The sequence below is a fragment of the Pelmatolapia mariae genome, linkage group LG16_19 (assembly GCF_036321145.2).
Source record: "Pelmatolapia mariae isolate MD_Pm_ZW linkage group LG16_19, Pm_UMD_F_2, whole genome shotgun sequence".
In the NCBI taxonomy this organism is placed as follows: Eukaryota; Metazoa; Chordata; class Actinopteri; order Cichliformes; family Cichlidae; genus Pelmatolapia; species Pelmatolapia mariae.
Genome location: NC_086241.1, coordinates 54,354,680 through 54,375,664, shown reverse-complemented (window position 1 = coordinate 54,375,664; position 20,985 = coordinate 54,354,680). Strand labels below are relative to the sequence as shown.

The 20,985-nt window shown below is 39.6% G+C and overlaps 1 protein-coding gene across 1 annotated transcript; it reads left to right on the top strand.

The window, feature by feature from the left end:
* The first annotated feature begins 19,018 nt into the window (after positions 1–19,018).
* Positions 19,019–20,230, top strand: LOC134644629 (platelet-activating factor receptor-like). Its single transcript, XM_063497717.1, has 2 exons — positions 19,019–19,477; positions 19,580–20,230. The coding sequence occupies exons 1-2, from the start codon at positions 19,019–19,021 to the stop codon at positions 20,228–20,230; spliced, it is 1,110 nt and encodes a 369-aa protein (XP_063353787.1).
* The last annotated feature ends 755 nt before the right edge of the window (positions 20,231–20,985 follow it).

Below are 20,985 nucleotides of genomic sequence, written 5' to 3'. Positions count from 1 at the left end.
CAGGGGTGAGGTGTACACCCTGATGGTAGTTTGGAATCCGTGTAGCGTGCCCACCTCCAAGATCCTATATGTATGTGTAATGAGAGTGTGAGTAATGTGAATGTCTAAGTTGTGGGATAAAATTGAGGCAGAGGCAGCCAGAAGGGGACAGAGGGGGGGGATGTCTCCTCTGCACCCTGGTGACACACCCCTACCCCAAGGCCCTGCATGTGTGGGTGATTGTGGTGGAGCGGGAAGAGGGAGGCCGCTGGAGATGGGGAGGGAAGCATAACATTATGCTGACATGATTCATATTCTAGTAATATCAAATTCTTTCTCATTTTTAATATTCTAAGATGCACACATGGACAACTTCTTTTCACTGCTCCCTTATTCACAAGTACAGATGTTTGTACCCACTGCTCTTGTGACACCCCTGCCCCGGGGTTTGCATCTCCCCTGTAAACCAGGAACGTAAGGCATGTTAGTGGGATTAAAAGCCACTGTAAAACTTTAGTAAATAAATGTCTTGATGCATGCTCAATCATCCAGGTAAGGAAATCCCAAAAAAGTTGTTTCTGTTCATCTGGATGGGAGATGTAAATACACCCAATAATCATACATCACAGAACACCAAAATCATTTTAGCTTACAGCTTAGAAGCGTGTAACACAACAGCTAGCCTTACCAGTATGAACCTGTCACACAGTGAACAGAATAATAAACATTCTTCTACATAAGCTAATTTCCTAAATGGCATAAAAGGCTCAAGACTGTCCTTTCCAGGCAGGAATCAATCTTACAGTTCTTTAGCGACGCACACAACGAACACCATGCCTAGATGTCCACTGTTGAGTCAGTTTGAAAGGTGGCTCTTGCTACGTGTTAGCTTAACCTCAGTGCTCTGGACCATGTGCCCAAAAGCGCAACTGCGCTCTCTTGCCACAAGGGGGCTCTCACACACAGTCGACAGCCTTTCCAACAGAGAGATGAAGAAAAAGACGAAGAGATGAATCTGACCTCACAACCCATTGCTTGCCACTGGTACTAGTCTCAGTCATTATGCAAATGTACTGTTTAAAAGGTTGGGGAAACCTGCAAGATGAGTGACAAAACATTGCTCCCACTGAAAACGGTACGTGTAGATCAACAGAATTAACTTTTTTTTTCAGTTTACTAAATAAACTATCTATAGACTTTGGGTTCAGCTTAGGGAGATTTCCCAGTTCTTGCCATTGCAATTTTTGCATTGTTTGAACTGATAGACATCCAGTGGTCAATGGTAACTTTACTGTCTCCAATTGGAAATTGATTTACAGTATGTCCACACATGAAGCAACGCATACATTAAAAAAAAATAAAATATGAATAGCCCAGGTTTTATCAGTAGAATCAACAAAGTCCAATGTGTAGTAGTGATGGCAACAATGCTAATGGTTTAGCAGGTATAAAAGACACTCTATGTCTCTTGGTCTTCACTGGTGGCACTTTATACTTGTATTTTTATCTGGGCTTTTGTTTTGACGATGTCTGTTCCTTTTCTGGTGAGTCCAGGGACCAACGTGCACTCTAAAAACAACACTGACATATGTCGCTGTTTTGAGGGATACCAGGGTAGAACTAATGGCAAGAAGAAAAAAATGGCTGTCACTCATTTTCTAATAATTGAATTGTTTTTTGTTGTCTTCTTACTCATTATGATATGCAATATCCTTATTGCTCAAAGTTTAATTTCTAAAAATTCTCCTCAGTCGGAAAGTCAGTCTTCAGGAACACAGTCTAAAAAGCCCACTGTGACATCCATACTTAAACGGCCAAAAGGAGTGAAATGGAGGGCTCTCCAGATGTTGCTGGCAGTGGTGGGAGTGTTTGTTCTGTGTTTCCTGCCACACCACATAGTCCAAGGCCCCTGGACTCTGGCAGTGCTGGAGATCGAAGACGGCTTCGGCCACGTGAAGTACAGCGAGGCCACTCATCAGTTGCTGAGCGACGCTCATCAGATCACCCTGGTTCTTATAGGCCTCAACTGCATTTTGGATCCTGTAGTTTATTATTTTGCCACAGGGACGTTTAGAGGACACATCAAGGGCCACATTGCAAAATTAATCCCATGCACCCAAACTCAGAGCTACCACTTAAACCAGCCTGCATCACCTGTTTGGACTCTGGGAGGAAATCAGAGGCCTCATAGCCGTTAGCTGTTAGGCTAGTTTGTAGAACACATTATAAATGAGGACAGTGTGAAGGAGAGTCTGTTATAGTCAGGTACACTAGTGGTTCACTGGACCAACAAGGTATATTCAGACACTATTTGATTTTTCCTCGTCAGGTTGGGTGTACCGAACGGTGCAATCAGCTTGAAGCGCAGATGTGCGCTAGATGCAATAAGCACTATTTTATGCAATAAAATGGTCTTTTTCTCAATTACATCCAGTTTACAACATAACAGTTTCAGTTTCAATTTTATTTCTATAGCACATTTAAAAGACCCAGGTACATCAAAGTGCTTCACAGACGAGCCGCATTTGCGGGGTTACAGCAGTAAAGGAGCAGGAAAATACAATTATCAGCAAAAGAAAATACAGTTATAAGATGGTGACGTGGCAACAAGCATCAACCGGGGAAAAGTTAAAAACTAAGTTGTTTGGAAGGCAAGCTTAAACAGGTGGGTTTTTAAACGTAATTTAAAGGATTGGATGGATTCCGACGCACGGACATCAATCGGCAAGCTGTTCCAGAGTTTTGGTGCGGCAAAAGCAAAAGCACGATCCCCTCTACTCTTCCATCGAGACATTGGTTGCATTAAGAGCCCCTGGTTAGAGGATCTGAGTGCTCTCGTGGGGATATATAGGTCAAGGAGGTCGATTAAGTAGCTGGGTGCCAGGTTATTTAAAATTTTAAAAGTGTATAAAGGGATTTTAAAAACGATACGGTATTTGACGGGGAGCCAATGAAGGTTGGCGAGGGTGGGTGCGATATGGTCACGTCTTCTGGTGCCGCTTAAAAGGCGTGCTGCGGCATTCTGGAGTAGTTGCAGGCGTTAGATGAGGGAAAGTTGGAGGCCTAAATAAAGAGAATTACAGTAGTCCAATCTCGAAGTAACAAGAGCATGAATGAGCTTTTCAAGGTCATTATGTCGTAAGTAGGGCATTGCCTTGGAAATTTGGCGTAGTTGGTAGAAGCTGGTTTTCAGCACTGCAGCCACTCGCTTGTCTAATTTGAGGGAACTATCCAGCACTACTCCAAGGTTTCTGACAGTAAACGAAAGATGACTGGCATAGGATCCCAAGGTATCCGATAGCTGTTTCAAGGGCATGTGACTGTCAAAGATGATCATTTCTGTTTTGTTTTCATTAAGGGTGAGAGAGTTGTGCAATAGCCAGTCTCTAACATCACGCAGGCAGTTGAGCAACGGCAATAGCGGGGACTGGAGATCCAAATCCAGAGGAAAATAGATTTGGATATCACCCGCATAACAATGGAAAGAAATATTATGATTTCTGAAAATTTGTCCCAGGGGTAGCAGATACAAAGAGAACAGTGTAGGACTTATTACAGACCCCTGGGGCACACCACAGCAGAGGGGTGCGGAGGAGGAAGAATGATTCCCCATAGAGACTGAGAAAGTCCTCTCAGCTAAGTATGATTTGAACCATGAAAGTACTTTGCCTTTAAGACCAACTACATGTTCAAGCCTTGAAAGGAGGATGTTGTGGTCAACCGTATCGAAGGCAGAGGACAAGTCTAAAAGAACTAAAACCACAGGATGCCCTGCATCAACAGTTACAAGGAGGTCATTAAAAACTCTCAGTAGGGCTGTCTCGGTGCTGTGGTGAGGTTTAAAACCTGACTGGAATTTTTCATTGATTCCATTTGCCTCTAAGAAGGATTGTAATTGCTTGAGAACTATTTTCTCTAAGATTTTAGCCATAAAAGGAAGTTTAGAAACCGGTTTATAGTTTGAAAGGACATTAGGATCAAGATTACTTTTCTTGATAACAGGTTGCACGACTGCATGTTTGAAAGCAGCAGGGACGCAGCCTGATAAAAGTGATGAATTTCTTAGAAGTGAGATGCAGGGTCCTATAGTGTTCAGGGCATTTTTGATAATGCGAGAGGGAAGCACATCGTGACGAGAGTTAGAGCTTTTCGATTGGCCTATTATTTCCTTAAAGGTCAGAAAAGATACAGGTTCAAACTGTTCTAGGACCGTTGAGAGTTCAGAAGTTGAAGATTTGTCTACAATGGGTAAATATGAGGATCTTAGTGCTGTGATTTTATCTAAAATAGTTAAGGAATTTTTCACATAGGGCTTGAGAGGTCTCAGTCTGAATGATGGAGAGTGGATTTATCAGCGAGTTAAAAATCCTAAATAGAACCTGTGGCTTATGACTATTAGTCGCAATGATCTCCGATAGAAAAGAGGCTTTTGCGGTTTTAACAGCCTTCTGATATTTCTTCAGGCAATTATGAAGAATGTCCAAGGAGATCTGAAGTTTGTCTTTCTTCCTCTCAGCTTGGCGACATTCACGTTTGAGAGTACGGGTGCAGTCATTCAGCCATGGTTGACGGGACAGTTTAAGGCGTTTAGTCTTTAAGGGGGCCACAGTTAACGAGTTCGTTAACCGGTGTAGCTGTATTACAGTTAGCATATTAGTATATGTGCGCCATTCCACAAACATAACTAAGTTTCCTCTGTCCTGTTCACATCTGCAACCAACCAACCCAGTGATGTCATGTTGTTTACTGGTGCTAAATGGCGCTAAATATGTTTTAAAGCTCTTCTTAAGCCCAGTGTCGTAGACAGAGTTACATCTGGGACAGTTGTTTACAGTAGTGCTCCATGGTGTAAATTTGCCTTTATATATGTAGTGTTTCATATCCACAATAAAGGTTGGAGAGGCTTGTTAACCTTAATCTAGGAATTATACTTTGGAACCAGAGAGAGGAGGATTCATTGAGTTGTGTGCTTGTAGGACGTGGAATTAAACATTTACCACAGAGGTGGGCTGGTGCTGCTTAAAACTACAGTAAATGAGAGTGGTGGTTCACGCAGTTCACAGAGAGCTGTGTGGAGCCTGCTTGAAAGACTCCCCTACTGTGCTTTCATTAGTCTGTACCTCCATCATGTGGTTTAAATGCAGTATTGCTCACTTCTCCAAGTGGCTATAAAGAAAGCAGTGTGATCTTCAAACTGTACTAACATCCTGTAAAGATGTGGGATCATTCTGAGAGTCAACCTTTTAAAGTTTTCAATGCCCTAGAAGAAAAACTATTCCTTAAGATTACTTAAAGAGTATTCAAGGTATACTGAAGAATAAATGTGGTATTGTAAAACATTAATGTTGTTACAATTATAATTATTTATACTGTATTTTCATGCATGTTTGCACATGCTTTAATAAATCTCTGCCCCAGTGTTCATCCTTTTCTTCAAAATATAAGGAAATGAGGGGTAGCTCAAGACTTTTGCACAACGCTGTACCTATTGACCTATACCTATACCTCTAACTGACCTGTACCTATAACTGGTTTTAATATAAATACAAGAAATATCTCATTTATGACACATCATTTTGTGGAAGTTGTTCTCTCTGAAATTTCTGAGTTTTTGTAAATAAAAACATGAAATCAAATTTGATCAGAGGATCTCTGCCTTTATTAATTCCTTGCATTCTGATTGAATGCCTACAATGGTAGCACATGATGATAACTGCGGGCCAGTTAAGTAAGTATAGCAATATTAAACATGATGATGTCAACTGTGGTGGCAGTAGCAATACAAAGATACTCTTCTAAAAATCAGGTGTAGGAGTGTTACAGATGTGCCACTCTGCCACACATGCCTGTGTACATCTTTGATGTGTTTTATTAGGAGCAATGAAAGGGTTAACCCAATAATGTTACATCACAGGACACCAAAATCATTTTAGCTCATATCTCAGAAGTGTATAACATAACAGCTAGCCTTACCAGCATGAACCAGCCACATACTGAACAGATTAATAAACATTGCACTTCTACATAAGTGGATTCTCTAAATGACATAAAAGTCTCAAGGCTGTCCTTTCCCAGCAGGAAACAGTGTCTACTCACAGCTCTTTAGCGACGCACACAACTCACACCGGTCTTGTTAGCTTGTTAGCTTAACCGCAAGGCTCTGGACCATGTGCCCAGTACCACAACTGCTCTCACTCGCCAGGGGGGCTGTCACAAACAGTGGAAAGCCTTTCCAACATAGAGAGATGAAGAAACTCACCTCACAGCCCATTGTTCGCCAGTGCTGGTAGTTTCAGTCATTATGCAAAAGTACTGTTTAAAAGGTTGGGAAAACCTGCAGTCAACTGAGACTCAAGAAGTCATTTGAATGAGTGACAAAACATTTCTCCCACTGAAAATGCTACGTCCAGATGAAAGGAATCAACTTTGTTGGGGTTTACTAAATGAACTATCTATAGACTGTGGGTTTAAAACAGGGAGCTTTCTTAATTCTTACCATTGCAATTTTTTTATGTTTAAACTGATAGACATCCAGTGGTCAATGGTGGTCAGTGCTAACTTTATTGTCCCCAATGGGAAACTGATTTGCAGTGTGTCCACACATCAAGTAACACATACATTAAAAAAAAGAAAAAAGAACATCCCAGGTTTTATCAGTAGCACCAACAAATGTGCAACGTGAAGTAGTGATGGCAACAATGCTAATGGTTTAGTGTCATTAAGCCTGATAATAGCAGCAGGTATAAAAGACACTCTATGTCTCTTGGTCTCCATTGCAGGTCACTTTATACCAATGACCTAAAGATGATGGTTTCAACAAAACATGACAGAGGTTGCCTTCCTCAGCCCCAACTTCTTATAAAAGTCCACAAGCTGGACCTGAGACCTCCCTGAAACTTTAACACTTTAAACAGGTTCCCATATCTGCTCTTATTGGTCAACGTCAAATTACTGTACCAAGCAATGATAGAAAACACTAAATATTGGGTGTTTCTTTTATATTTTACATGGTTTAGTAACATTGATGTTTTTTTTTTTGGGTAACATTTTAATCGATGATCTTGTTTGTGTTTTGCAGCAGTTGTTGTGCTGCCTCTGCTGTCCTTTTTTTGTTCTTTTGGTTTATTTGTAATTTTGTTTTGGTTAGTCCGCCTTGTAAGGGTGGACTAACATTCGTTTATTTGTTTGTTCCAATTACCTTTATAAACCCAGTTTTCAGGTCATGCATAGCGCTTATTCCCAACTGTGCTGAGACCCGCATTGTTTGCAGTGTGTGCCCACAGGTAAATTGATAGCAGTGTCTCTAAACTGGGTGTGACGGTTTGCAGTGTAGTGTTATTTGCTCGCACCTTTGGTTTGATAGATCTCATATTATTGTGCTATCTACTGTACAATATAAAGCGCCTTGAGGCGACTTTTGTTGTGATTTGGCGCTATATAAATAAAATTGATTTGATTTGATTTGATGTGCAGCTGAAATATTAGTAGAATGTGTTGTGAATGAATGGGAAAATGTATGTTTAATTGATGGAATAAATAAATTATAAATGTATTTCTTTCACATTTTATTCGACACCTTAGTGCTCAGTTACATTTATAAAAATGGGTCATCATTTCAGATGAAACATTATAAACTCTCATTCTCGTGAAAAACTACAGATGTTGTTGGACCTTTTTCAATGTAACAGCAAAATGTTACTCAAAGGACAGAGCCTTATCAAGAACAACCCCCCAATACTTAGAACTATCCACCAGTTCAATGGCTGCACCATTTACTACTGTTAGTGCAGGATGGGGGGATGGCTAAAAGCTAAAAGATGTGGCTGAATAGTATTGAAAGCGGAAGAAAAGTCAATAAATAGGAGCTGAGCATGGGCTTTGGCATCATCGAGATGGCAATATAGGAAATTTAATAAAGTGACCACAGCATCATCAACACCCCTACAAGGCCTGTATGCAAACTGTAGTGGAACATTAAGCTTTTCTACCTGCTGGAGAATCTCCTTCCTGATGAGCTTTTCCAGTTCATTAATGTTTTCGGATGACTCTGTAAACACCGACCAGTCAGTGCAGCCTTCTCTCTCCGTAGCACAGTCTTATAAACAGGCAGGAGATGCACCGTGTTTTGGTCAGAGGATCTGAGGGCGGGGCCTGCCACAGATGTATATGCACCTTTAATGGAACCATAACAAAGATCCAGAAGCGTGTAGGAGAGTTCATATATTTATAGAAAGTGCCGAATGTTTTCTTCAAATTACAATAATTAAAGTCCAACAGAATAATATTAGGGGCCTCGGGACAGAGAGATTGGACTGAGTACACAAGGTTGTCAGTCGCAATCTTCAGATTTGCTTTCGGATGGATGTAATTAACGGTGACGTTGATCTGCGGGAATTCCCTCGGCAGGTGACGTCCCGTTTTATTTCAGGATAATTAACCCCCAAATTCTATGTTTCATATCAGCATGTCCCAGTCATTCTCCTTTTTAGGAACAGTTTTCCTGTGTAAGCAGTTCTTTCATGTCTTTGCTATAGTTTTTGGTGTTTCATGTTATTATCAGGTCCATGAAATCGTGGAGGTGAACTTTACGTATTTTGGACCATTCAGGGCTTTCCTAAGAAGACTGAAGCGACACCTCCTCCGTCTTGCCCTGACAGAACACTCCCACTCACACAGTCAGACACATAAATTCCCTCTCTGTCAGAGAAGTCACTCTGTTGCTGAACTGAAGCTGTGAATTCTTTCAAAGTGTTTTTACATACAGAAAGAGATTAAACAACAGAAGAAGCAGATGGTAAGTGTACAGAAACTCTGTCATTTGTTTTTTTTATATTACACAGAGGCTATATTATGACAGCATATCATGCAACATTAACTAACTATTGATAAAGCAATTAATTACAGTTGATAAGGTTAGTAGTTGAAACCAAAATTGTAATATCTCTAATAAAGTTAGATAGCTCAGGACTTTTGCACATGGTTGTACCTATTGACCTATAACTCTAACTGATCTGTACCTATAACTGGTTTTTATATAAATACAAGAAATTTGGCATTTATGACACATCATCTTGTGGAAGTTGTCGTCTTTGAAATTTATATGAGTTTTTGTAAATAAAAACATGAAATTAAATTTGATCAGATGAGCTCTGCCTACACACAAACTTAACACTACATTGTTCAGTTTGTGTGTAGGAGTTTTGTCTTTGGGATGAACCAGTTTTGTCTGAGTGTGTGGCTGGGTCTGAAGTACACCCAGCAACACACTCTCACCATAACAGCCACTTCATAAACGCATGGCACAGCATAGAAGAGCCACCTTGACGGGACAAGACTCAACTGTCCATCTGCATCTAAAGGACAAAGGTCAGGTCACTCTTTCGAGGATGCCAATGTTCACATTTTGGACAGAGAAGACAGATGGTTTGAGCGAGGAGTGAAAGAAACCATCTACGTCCACTGTGAACGACCATCTTTGAACAGAGGGCCGTGGCTTATGACACCAACTGTCTGCCATCTATAATCCAGTTTTGAGATCCCTTCCCAGACGCCTTAACGCCCACGAACGTCCTGGGCCATTTGACCTTGGGAAATCACATGATAGGGTGGGGCTAGGTTTCACAATGGGTTCACCCGAAACCTCGGCTGATTGTGACCTACACCCATTTTCACACCTTGGCTCGTGTGATTAGGTAGAAGATCAATAGTGGGTCCATAACCCTCTTCGGGGACACTCCCATAGGGCTTAAATCTGGGGCTCTCCACCATTTGACCCTAGAGCTGAAGAAGCTTCTCGGATGAGAGGTGAAACGTCTTCAAGCAACTTAAAGACGTCCAGAGGCTTTTCTTTCCAAGCGCTTTAGACTGCAGCGGGATGGTGGCACAGGGTGAATTTGTGTATTTTGCTATATCATTTTTATATTTTGTAAACACTAAATGAAGGAAAAGAAACAAAAAACTGTCCCACAAAATGCCTGTGGACATCTTTGACGTGTTATATTAGGAGTGATGAAAATATGCTAATGAAATCAAACAAAACATCAATCGGGTCTTTATTTAAACTAGCTGATTAACTGTCATCATTCTGACCAATACCTCCAATTATGACTCACTGATGAGACAGAAACTTGTTAAATTAGATGCCTGGCAGCTTGTAAATTAATCACAGACATTAATGAAATGCATGAGACAGAAGATAAAAAAAAAACAGAAGAAAAACCTTCCCAGAAAGTTAAAGTGACTCTGGTTTTAATTTGGGGCAAATTAAAGATGTTCTTGTGACCTGCTTTATCTTGGAAGAAAGTAAGAGACTTAGTAAGAGACAGTATATCCTCAGCTTCTTAATGTAAAACTAATGGAGTCAGGGCCAGTACAGAGTGCTTGTTAGTTTTAGTCCCCTTGTTTTCCACTGAGTTATCGATTCTGTTACTTGTTAGCAAACATTAAATTCTAAAAAGTCCATTAACCTTAACCAACAAACTAAACCAGTGACATCACCTTCACTTGGTGATGTGATGTTCTGTACTAGCAGAAGATGGCGCTAAACATGTTCTAAAAAGGTTCATTTTAAGCACTTATTTCTTAAATCCGGCCTCACAGACAGTGTTACATCTATATCTATGTAAAATGTGGCAACTCTAAGATTGGTTGCTGTGGCTCAGCATGGGGGAAAGAATCACAATATGTTTGTTATATTGCATAAGTATATAAAGAAAACACTTGAGATGCTTACCATTTGTTCCAGAATAGAGTTTTATATAAACAAGAGCATTTTTTTTTCATTTTCCCACTATTACATCATAACAACGTGATTGGTCAGTTGCAGTGTTGATCCTGGAGCAACAGTATTTTGATGATGCAACTAAAACATGAACACGGCGATATCCGATAAATCACCTCTGACCATGGATGTGTAACAGCGACACAGAACAGCAAGCTAACGTTTATCCTTCACAACACGGCCTTGTATTTTCATGCAACCAATGAATAACACAAATTTAGCGTACATCCATTTGTTTTACAGGACCTTTCACAATACGAAAATATAGTATAGAAAAACACAGCTTTAAAGCTTTAAATTTCCAGTTTATCATAATAATGTAAAATGATTGCCAGATATTGAAAGCTGAGGTTATTCGGAAAAAAGGGCAAAGGCATTCACTTACAGTATGATCTCTGACCTTTTTACAGCCAAAATTACCAAATGAGTTGAGGTGAGCTGTATGATGCTTGGTAAATAAAGGGACACTTTCCTGTGATTATTTTCATGTTGGCTTGAAACAAAGTATCAAAACTTTGCCTCTCTAAAACGTGAAATAGACACGGTGAACTGCCTTGATTTCACGATTTGACGTGATATTAGGTTGGATAAACCGCAGTGATTGAGGCTACATCAGTAACATTGCCATTTATGCATTCTTATTCCCTCAATTTAAGCCCAAATTGATTTGATGTTTGAAGGCACACAGTGTTGGGAAACAAAAACTTTCCTCAAACGTTTTAAACTTAAAGTAATGAGTCTATTTTGAAGATGTAAGGAGTAGAAAATACAGATATTTGTGGTAAAATGTAGGGAGTAAATATAAAAAATTGTTAGAAAAATAAATACTCAGGTACAATATAGATACCTGAAAATTCTACTTAAACACTGTAACAAAGTATTTGGACCTTGATACTTCCAACTCTGAGCACAAGTAAGGGTGTCCGTGGAGAGCTGTACACAGTGCAGCTTGAGTGTGCATCACAATACACAATACACAAACAGCTGTTCCCTACCAAGGTTCGTTTCAAAGTTTGAAACACTTTGAAATAAAACAGACCTGTGTACCCATATATTGTGAATGTCTGTCTTTTGTATGTAGGTTGTAAGACAGAGGTTTGGCCTGCCTTGGATCTAAGTAAACAAATGCCAATGTTGCACAAACACAAACACACACACACACACACACAGCAAATCTGCATTTATTTGTCCCACAAGTGGAAAATCTGCATTGTCATTGCAAAAAAGTGGACAGAGCAAGGTATAGAAAGTGCACTATACAAACATTTTATATATATATATATATATACATATATATGTGTGTGTATATTTGATATAGATGTGTCTGTGTGTATAACTAGACTTTATGCATATTATATAAGGTGTGGCTATATAAATATATAAATATATGTACAACTCTGTGTATATATGTTTATGGACAGGCATGCAGGCAGGTAAGGAAGGAAAGTAGCCTTGCAGGGAAGGAAAAACTTGAATCTCTCATGGCTAGGGGTTGGGGGAGGGTGTGTTTGCACAACAAAAGCAGAAGAACAATGGAGCTGACGACCTGTGAAAATCTCAGCGGGGTGCCAAGAGGTGTTAGGGTCGGGGGGAATTTACGCAAATTTGCGCAGGCCAGTAAATCTAGTAGTAGGGACTTGCACCAGGGAAAAAAGGCTCAGTAATTCTAGTGTTAAATAGTGTTTAACATTTTTGCCCTTGTACAGCAGTGAGTAAGGCTGTGAATGTGAGAACTATTAGATTCTCTTTTCTAAAGAAATTCATAAAAGAAGCAATATCAAATAGAGAAGAGGGATTTTTGAGAGATTTCTCGAACACTACCAAATAAAGACATGCAGAACTGCAGATTCACAGGGTTTGCAGGGGAATAACTACTGTTAGTAAAGCATCCATCTCTGGGGATGCCAGTGAATTTGAGATAAATGAAAGCAGTATATCCTCGGTTTCTTAAAGTAAAACTAATTGCTGAAGTCAGAGCCAATTCAGACTACTTGTTAGTTTTAGTCCCCTTGTTTTCCACTGAGTTATCGGTTCTGTCACTAGTTAGCAAAGTTTATGTAAGTTCATTAACCTCAACCAACCAATCAACCAAAAAACCAACCAACCAACGAACCAACCAACCAATTTCCAGTTTATCAAATTCCACTGAGCAGTCTATGCTTTTAAATATAACCTCTCTTCTTCCTCTCCTAACTTTCTTACATCTGTCTCCATCTCTGAGTGAGGTGATCGCTCACTTTTATCTCACTTTGAAATACAGCAACTCTTTTAGCTATCAGATAAACTAGGACAGGGGTCAGCAACCCGCGGCTCCGGAGCCGCATGCGGCTCTTTCATCCTTATACTGCGGCTCCGCTGGCTGGGGAAAATAAATTATCATAAGTATTTAAGTAAAGTGTAATTTTATTTTAATATTTCCAGATCACAATAATCTTCCAATATAAAACGAAAAGTAAAAAAAAGAACTAACACAAAAAATACACTTTACTTAAATACTTGATATTTAAGTAAAATATCAAAAACGCCATGCATTCTTTGAGACTTTCAACCCCAGGTTGAAAGTCTCAAAGAATGCATGGCGTTTTGGTGACTTTCAACCCCAGGTAGGACAAGTATGGAGAAATGCAAAAAAAGAGAGAAAAATATCTGAAGAAAATAGAAAATTTAATGATGTCTGGGCAGATCAATCTGCATTTACTTGTCACGAGAGTGGCCTACCAGTATGCCTAATTTGTGGATTGTCGATTTTCGGATCCTCATACGTATGTGAGCAGCTAATCTCCACTATGAACTATGTTAAAAACAAACACCGCTCACGCCTCACAGACGACAGCTTACAGTCCTGCGTAAAGATGAAGAGGTTCAGGAGCAGAAGTCCCATTACGGCAGACCCAACGGTGTTTGCATGAACATGCTTTTCAGCTTGTCCTTATTTACTACTTTTCACGTACTGTTGTTGAACGCACAGCCGGCTGTAGCTTTCCAGCTCACAGCCCGACACATACCATCCATCACAACAGCAGAGAGAGCACAGACTTTAAGCCGGCGAGGCGTGATTGTGGATGCTGCTCATTTGCGTCTGCCTCTCCTGCAGCGGCACCGCAGACCACGCCGCGCCACACACATTAACCAGGTAAAATAAATATTTATGCAGATATTAAATAAAGCTTTGCTGTGATTATTTTCATGTTGACTCGAAACAAAATATCAAAACGTTGCCTCTCTAAAACGTGAAATAAACACGGTGAACTGGCTTGATGTCACGATTTGACGTGATATTAGGTTGGATAAACCGCAGTGATTGAGGCTACATCAGTAACTTTGCCATTTATGCATTCTTATTCCCTCAATTTAAGCCCAAATCGATTTGATGTTTGAAGGCACACAGTGCTGGGAAACAAAAACTTTCCTCAAACGTGTTAAACTTAAAGTAATGAGTCTATTTTGAAGATGTAAGGAGTAGAAAATACAGATATTTGTGGTAAAATGTAGGGAGTAAATATAAAAAATTGTTAGAAAAATAAATACTCAGGTACAATATAGATACCTGAAAATTCTACTTAAACACTGTAACAAATTTGTACTTTGTTACTTCCAACTCTGAGCACAAGTAAGGGTGTCCGTGGAGAGCTGTACACAGTGCAGCTTGAGAGTGCATCACAATACACAAACACATTACGAAACAATCGCAATCACTAGTGTGTAACATTTTTGCCCTTGTACAGCAAAGTAAAGCTGCGAATGTCAGAACTATTAGATTGTCTTTTCTAAAAAAAATGATGAAAGAAACCATGCCAAAAAAGAAGAGGGCTTTTTGAGAGATTTCTCGAACACTACCAAATAAAGTCATGCAGAACTGCAGATTCACAGGGTTTGCAGGGGAATAGTTATTCCCCCTTCACTGGCATCCATCTCTGGGGATGCCAGTGAATTTGAGATAAATGAAAGCAGTATATCCTCGGTTTCTTGAAATAAAACTAATTGCTGAAGTCAGAGCCAATTCAGACTACTTGTTAGTTTTAGTCCCCTTGTATTCCACTGAGTTATCGGTTCTGTCACTAGCTAGCAAAGTTTATGTAAGTCCATTAACCTCAACCAACCAACCAATTTCCAGTTTATCAAATTCCACTGAGCAGTGCATGCTTTTAAATATAACCTCTCTTCTTCCTCTCCTAACTTTCTTACATCTGTCTCCATCTCTGAGTGAGGTGATCGCTCACTTTTATTTCACTTTGAAATACAGCAACTCTTTTAGCTATCAGACAAACTAGGACAGGGTCAGCAACCCGCGGCTCCGGAGCCGCATGCGGCTCTTTCATCCTTATACTGCGGCTCCGCTGGCTTGGGAAAATAAATAAGTATTTAAGTAAAGTGTATTTTTTGTGTTAGTTCTTTTTTTTTTTTTACTTTTCGTTTTATATTGGAAGACTATTGTGATCTGGAAATATTAAAATAAAATTATATTTTATTATTTTTATTTCACATTCGCGGAAGCAGGTATATCCACCAAAACGCCATGCATTCTTTGAGACTTTCAACCCCAGGTAGGACAAGTATGGAGAAATGCAAAAAAAGAGAGAAAAATATCTGAAGAAAACAGAAAATTTAATGATGTCTGGGCAGATTAATTTGCATTTACTTGTCACGAGAGTGGCCTACCAGTATGCCTAATTTGTGGATTGTCGATCTTCGGATCCACATACGTATGTGAGCAGCTAATCTCCACTATGAACTATGTAAACAAACACCGCTCACGCCTCACAGAAGACAGCTTACAGTCCTGCGTAAAGATGAAGAGGTTCAGGAGCAGAAGTCCCATTACGGCAGACCCAACGGTGTTTGCATGAACATGCTTTTCAGCTTGTCCTTATTTACTACTTTTCACATACTGTTGTTGAACATACAGCCGGCTGTAGCTTTCCAGCTCACAGCCCGACACATACCATCCATCACAACAGCAGAGGGAGCACAGACTTTAAGCCGGCGAGGCGTGATTGTGGATGCTGCTCATTTGCGTCTGCCTCTCCTGCAGCGGCACCGCAGACCACGCCGCGCCACACACATTAACCAGGTAAAATAAATATTTATGCAGATATTAAATAAAGCTTTCCTGTGATTATTTTCATGTTGACTCGAAACAAAATATCAAAACGTTGCCTCTCTAAAACGTGAATAGACACGGTGAACTGGCTTGATTTCACGATTTGACGTGATATTAGGTTGGATAAACCGCAGTGATTGAGGCTACATCAGTAACTTTGCCATTTATGCATTCTTATTCCCTCAATTTAAGCCCAAATCGATTTGATGTTTGAAGGCACACAGTGTTGGGAAATAAAAACTTCCCTCAAATGTGTTAAACTTAAAGTAATGAGTTTATTTTGAAGATGTAAGGAGTAGAAAATACAGATATTTGTGGTTAAATGTAGGGAGTAAATATAAAAAATCATCAGAAAATAAATACTCAGGTACAATCTGAAAATTCTACATAAACACTGTAACAAAGTATTTGGAGTTTGTTACTTCCAACTCTGAGCACAAGTAAGGGTGTCCGTGGAGAGCTGTACACAGTGCATCTTGAGAGTGCATCACAATACACAAACACATTACGAAACAATCGCAATCACTAGTGTGTAACATTTTTGCCCTTGTACAGCAAAGTAAAGCTGCGAATGTCAGAACTATTAGATTCTCTTTTCTAAAGAAAGTGATGAAAGAAACCATGCCAAATAAAGAAGAGGGCTGCATATTTCTCGAACACTACCAAATAAAGTCATGCAGACCTGCAGATTCACAGGGATTGCAGGGGAATAATTACTGTTAGTAAAGTGACGGTGAACTAAACATTTGGAGAAATCAGGCTGTGTCTTCTGCTTCCACTCAATATTTCATTGTTTCACTAGCATCAAAACTACTAGACAGGTCTGGTCTAAAAAATGCTAAAACTCCAGCGTTTCTATTCCCTTTCACGGGACTCGTGAAATCGTGTAGCTGAATGTTCCCTTGTATTGCGCCACTCGGGTCTTTCCTAAGAAGACTGAAATGACACCTCCTCCGCTTTGACCTGAGAGAACACTCCCACTCCCACTCAGACGCACAAACTCCCTCTCTCTCAGAGAAGTCGTGCTGTTGCCGAACCGAAGCTGTAAATTCATTCAAAGTGTTTACGCGCATCAGGAGATTGAAAACAGAAGAAGCAGTTGTGTAAGTGTACAGTTCTCCTCGTTATTTCTCATTTTACATATCTTAATATCCTCACTCACTAATAATTATCAGTCTAATAATGTGTTTTATTCAAGAAGAGAAGACAATAAAGCAAAAATCATCTTTATTTTCACAAATCTTCCAGTTTCTATTTTGCTTGAAAAAATTGTCAGTTTATTATTTAATCAAATTAATCGCAGTTTTCTGTTTCTGCTGTGCCTCCTTTATTAATTTCTTAGCTTCATATCTGTGTAAAATTAAGTTTTTAGAGGAGGCAGTGTTTTGCTCAAAATGTTAAACTTAATTATTAATTACAGCACATCATCCGATATTAACTTGATCATTAAATATTGACTAGCCATTATAGTGCAATTAATCCGTTTGATGACGTCAGTAATTGAAAAATAATTGCAATATCTGAAACAGAGCACCTTACAGCTGTTTGTGAATTAACTGCTGCTCTACTCAAACCTATTAATGGGTAAAAAAAAATTTGTCCACAGTCTTTACAATGCTGTGATTAATTTAATCAATATTTAATAAATGATCAATAATTGACACAAGGAAATGTTTGTGTTTCACACTCCTGGACAGGTTATGATATCATTGGTTGTTTAGAGGAAACCATTAAACAGGTTTCAACATGTCTCTGAACAGATCTGTATAAGACAGATCTAAACAGGTTATACAATAAACACGTGTGGCACTTATTCAGAAAAAAGTGCAGTAAAAATGGTACTCAGTTAAACTTGTTCACAAACTAATATTATTTAGCAGCGTCAGTTCTTTCCCAGTAACAGGGGTGTGTCAGTTTATCAAACAGCTTCACAGCTCATTTACTGTTGGACTACTGTTCTTTATTGTAAGTAGGTGTCATGCTTGTTGTCTGTAATTTGTGGTTTACACATTCGCCTCCGAGAGTCTGCATTTGGGTCCTATCCTGCCTGCTCCACACACAGTTCATGACAAATTGTTCACTGACAGATTCTCCTCGAACATCTTTAGGTGTTTAGAGTTTGCACCGTTTCAGTGTCAGCTCCTTTACAGCAGTTTAAAGTCTGAGAACCACATCTTTGTTCACCCTTTGACCTTTTTGCACTACTTTCAGTTTTAATTCTGATGCTTGTCTTTGAATGAATTCAAGTCATGCCAGAGCGATCACTATCAGTGGCTTCAACTTCTATAACCATTTTAGTCTTAGTGGCAAAACCAAAGATAAAATGAACATAAAACAGTCACAAATCCAACCTCAATCTTTCCCTCGTGGTCTGCAACTGAGTTTTCAAAAGCTTCATGATGTTACTGGAAGATGCAGATTAATGACTCTACCTATAAAGTATTTGACTGAGAGTTAGATCTTAGATGAGTAATAAGAAGTCTATGGCAGATAACAAAGTCCTAACAGGCCCTTTTATACAGAGTGTTGAGATGTTTGTTTGGAGACAGATTATATTACTATGATAAAACTACAGCTGTGCAAAACACGGCCACAAAACTTCACATGAAGCATATGTTCAAATATGGGTGCAGTCTCAGTGATTTCATGCTGCTGTTGTTCTCCTGGCAAGATGGTCTCCAGTTTATAACTTATCATACTTCTGTGCCATTGCATCAATTTGGGACATATGATTCATAGTACAAAGAAATGTTAAGACTTCTCAGACTGTTTAGAATTACCTGACAATTTCAGAAGATGTGCTCAGATAACAACAAGAAATTATTTGATACAATAAATGTATGGAATGGCTAATAATTTATCTGGTAAATACATTTGTGCTAATAAAAAGTGATAGATAACTTAGTCCTTGCAGCAAGAAAAGTGTCCTCTTTCTTTATTTTACATCTTTTTTACTCATTTACTGGTTTTGTTTTTTCCCTATTTATTTTAACTGAAATTGAAATATTACAAAAAAAATAGTTGTTCTCAAAGATTCTACTTTCTAATATACCCTACCTTTGTCATCTGCTTCAAAAGTCTGAGTAAACCATTGTACTGATGATAATATATTTTGTCTCCCACAGACATACATAATGGAAATCACTCAATCAGTTACTATGACAACAATGAGTAGTGTGGAGTCCACAACCATTAATTCCAGTGAGAGTCTGTTCCTGGACTCCCCGTTTCGTTATGTGCTCATCCCGGTTTTCTACATCATCTTCTTCATCCTGGGCTTCATCTCTAACCTCTACGTGCTGTTTGTCCTGCGCTGCCTTCATCAAGCCAAGGCCATTAAAGAAATCCACATCTACATGACAAACTTGACCATCGCTGATCTTCTGTTTGTGTGTGCTCTTCCCTTTTGGATTGACTACTATATGCGTGAGGGAGACTGGGTTTATGGAGATGTCATGTGCCGGGTGACAGGCACCTTCTTTTTCATCAACACCTACGGCACCATCCTCTTCCTTGCAGCCATCAGCATCAACAGATGCTGGGCGGTGACTCGGCCTCTGGACGCAGCCTCGTCGGACCACAGAATTCGTGGAATTATTGTTTGTATTTGTATCTGGGTGTTTGTTGTGGCAATGTCTGTTCCTTTTCTGGTATGTCCAGAGAAAAACGAGAACTCTAAAAACAACACTGACAAACCTCGCTGCTTTGAGGGATACCAGAATCAATCATCGTTTGTTGTGGCAATTTCTATTCCTGTTCTGGTGACTGAAGGGATCAATGTGGACCAGAAAAATGTCACACGTTGTTTTGAGGGATACCAGAATCAAACAAAAGAGAAAAAGCACACAGTGGCTGTCATTCATTTTTTAATAATTGGATTGTTTTTTGTTGTCTTCTTACTCATTGTGATATGCAATATCCTTATTGCTCGAGTCTTAATTCATAAAAACTCTCCTCAGTCGAAAATTCAGTCTTCAGAAACAGAGTCTAAAACGCCCAATGTAATGTCCACATTTAAACAGCTCGCAGGGGTAAAACGGAGAGCTCTCCAGATGATGCTGGCAGTGGTGGGAGTGTTTGTTCTGTGTTTCCTGCCACACCACATAGTTCAAGGCCCCTGGGTTCTGGCAGTGCTGCAGATCAAAGACGGCTTCGGCCACGTGAAGTACAGCGAGACCACTCGTCAGTCGCTGAGCGACGCTCATCAGATCACCCTGGTTCTTATGGGCCTCAACTGCATTTTGGATCCTGTAGTTTATTATTTTGCCACAGGGACGTTTAGAGGACACATCAAGGCCCACATTACAAAATTAATCACATTCACCCAAACTCAGAGCTACCACTTAAACCAGCCTGCATCACCTGTTTGAACTCGAGGAGGAAATCAGAGGCCTCATAGGAAACCCACAAAGGCCGGGGGGCAGGATGAAACTCAACACATTGAAAGGAGCTCAGTGGTCATTGCATAAAGTATTTTCAGAAATCTCACTTATCCAGCATTTTGAACCAAACCCCATCTCAGATAAAATTCTCTCTATTTTATGACTGAGATGAATCTCAGTGACTAACTGTGGAATAATTTTGAGTCCTCAGTTACATTATTAAGGTGGCCATGAAACACTACATGTATTACAGTTTTTCTCAATTGCTTAAACACTAAAACCAATCTTTTGAACTAAGATTTCAAAACCACAATGCTATTTTTCAAAAAGCACACCCATTTCCCTGAACTATAAACACTATTCCCCTGCGTTAACACATGAGTCAGATTTGGCGAACTGTTACTGCAAAACTCTGCACACAAGTCCCTACATTTTTCACTGCTTTCTCCATGTGGTCATTCAGAAAGCACTAGCATTCAATAATGTTAACGTAAGTCAGCACAGCTTTAGCTCAATTAGCACACAATTAACCAAGTGGGTAGGTTGGTTGCCGCAAACTGACTATAACAGTGCACCTGTTATAGTTACCCTGTTACCCTCTTTACTGGTACAAGGTGGCACTAAACATGCTTTAAAACCTTCAACACTTATTTCTTAAATCCAGCTCCACAGACAGAGTTAAATATATAACAGCTGTTTAGAGTAGTGCTCCATGGTGTAAATTTGCCTTTATACATGTAGTG

Bases quoted from the DNA above. Each gene is read 5' to 3' on its own strand.
- LOC134644629 (XM_063497717.1), top strand. From the start codon at position 19,019: ATGACAACAATGAGTAGTGTGGAGTCCACAACCATTAATTCCAGTGAG. The intron at 19,478-19,579 runs GTGTTTGTTGTG...GAGGGATACCAG, and splicing joins TTGTTTGTATTTGTATCTGG to AATCAATCATCGTTTGTTGT.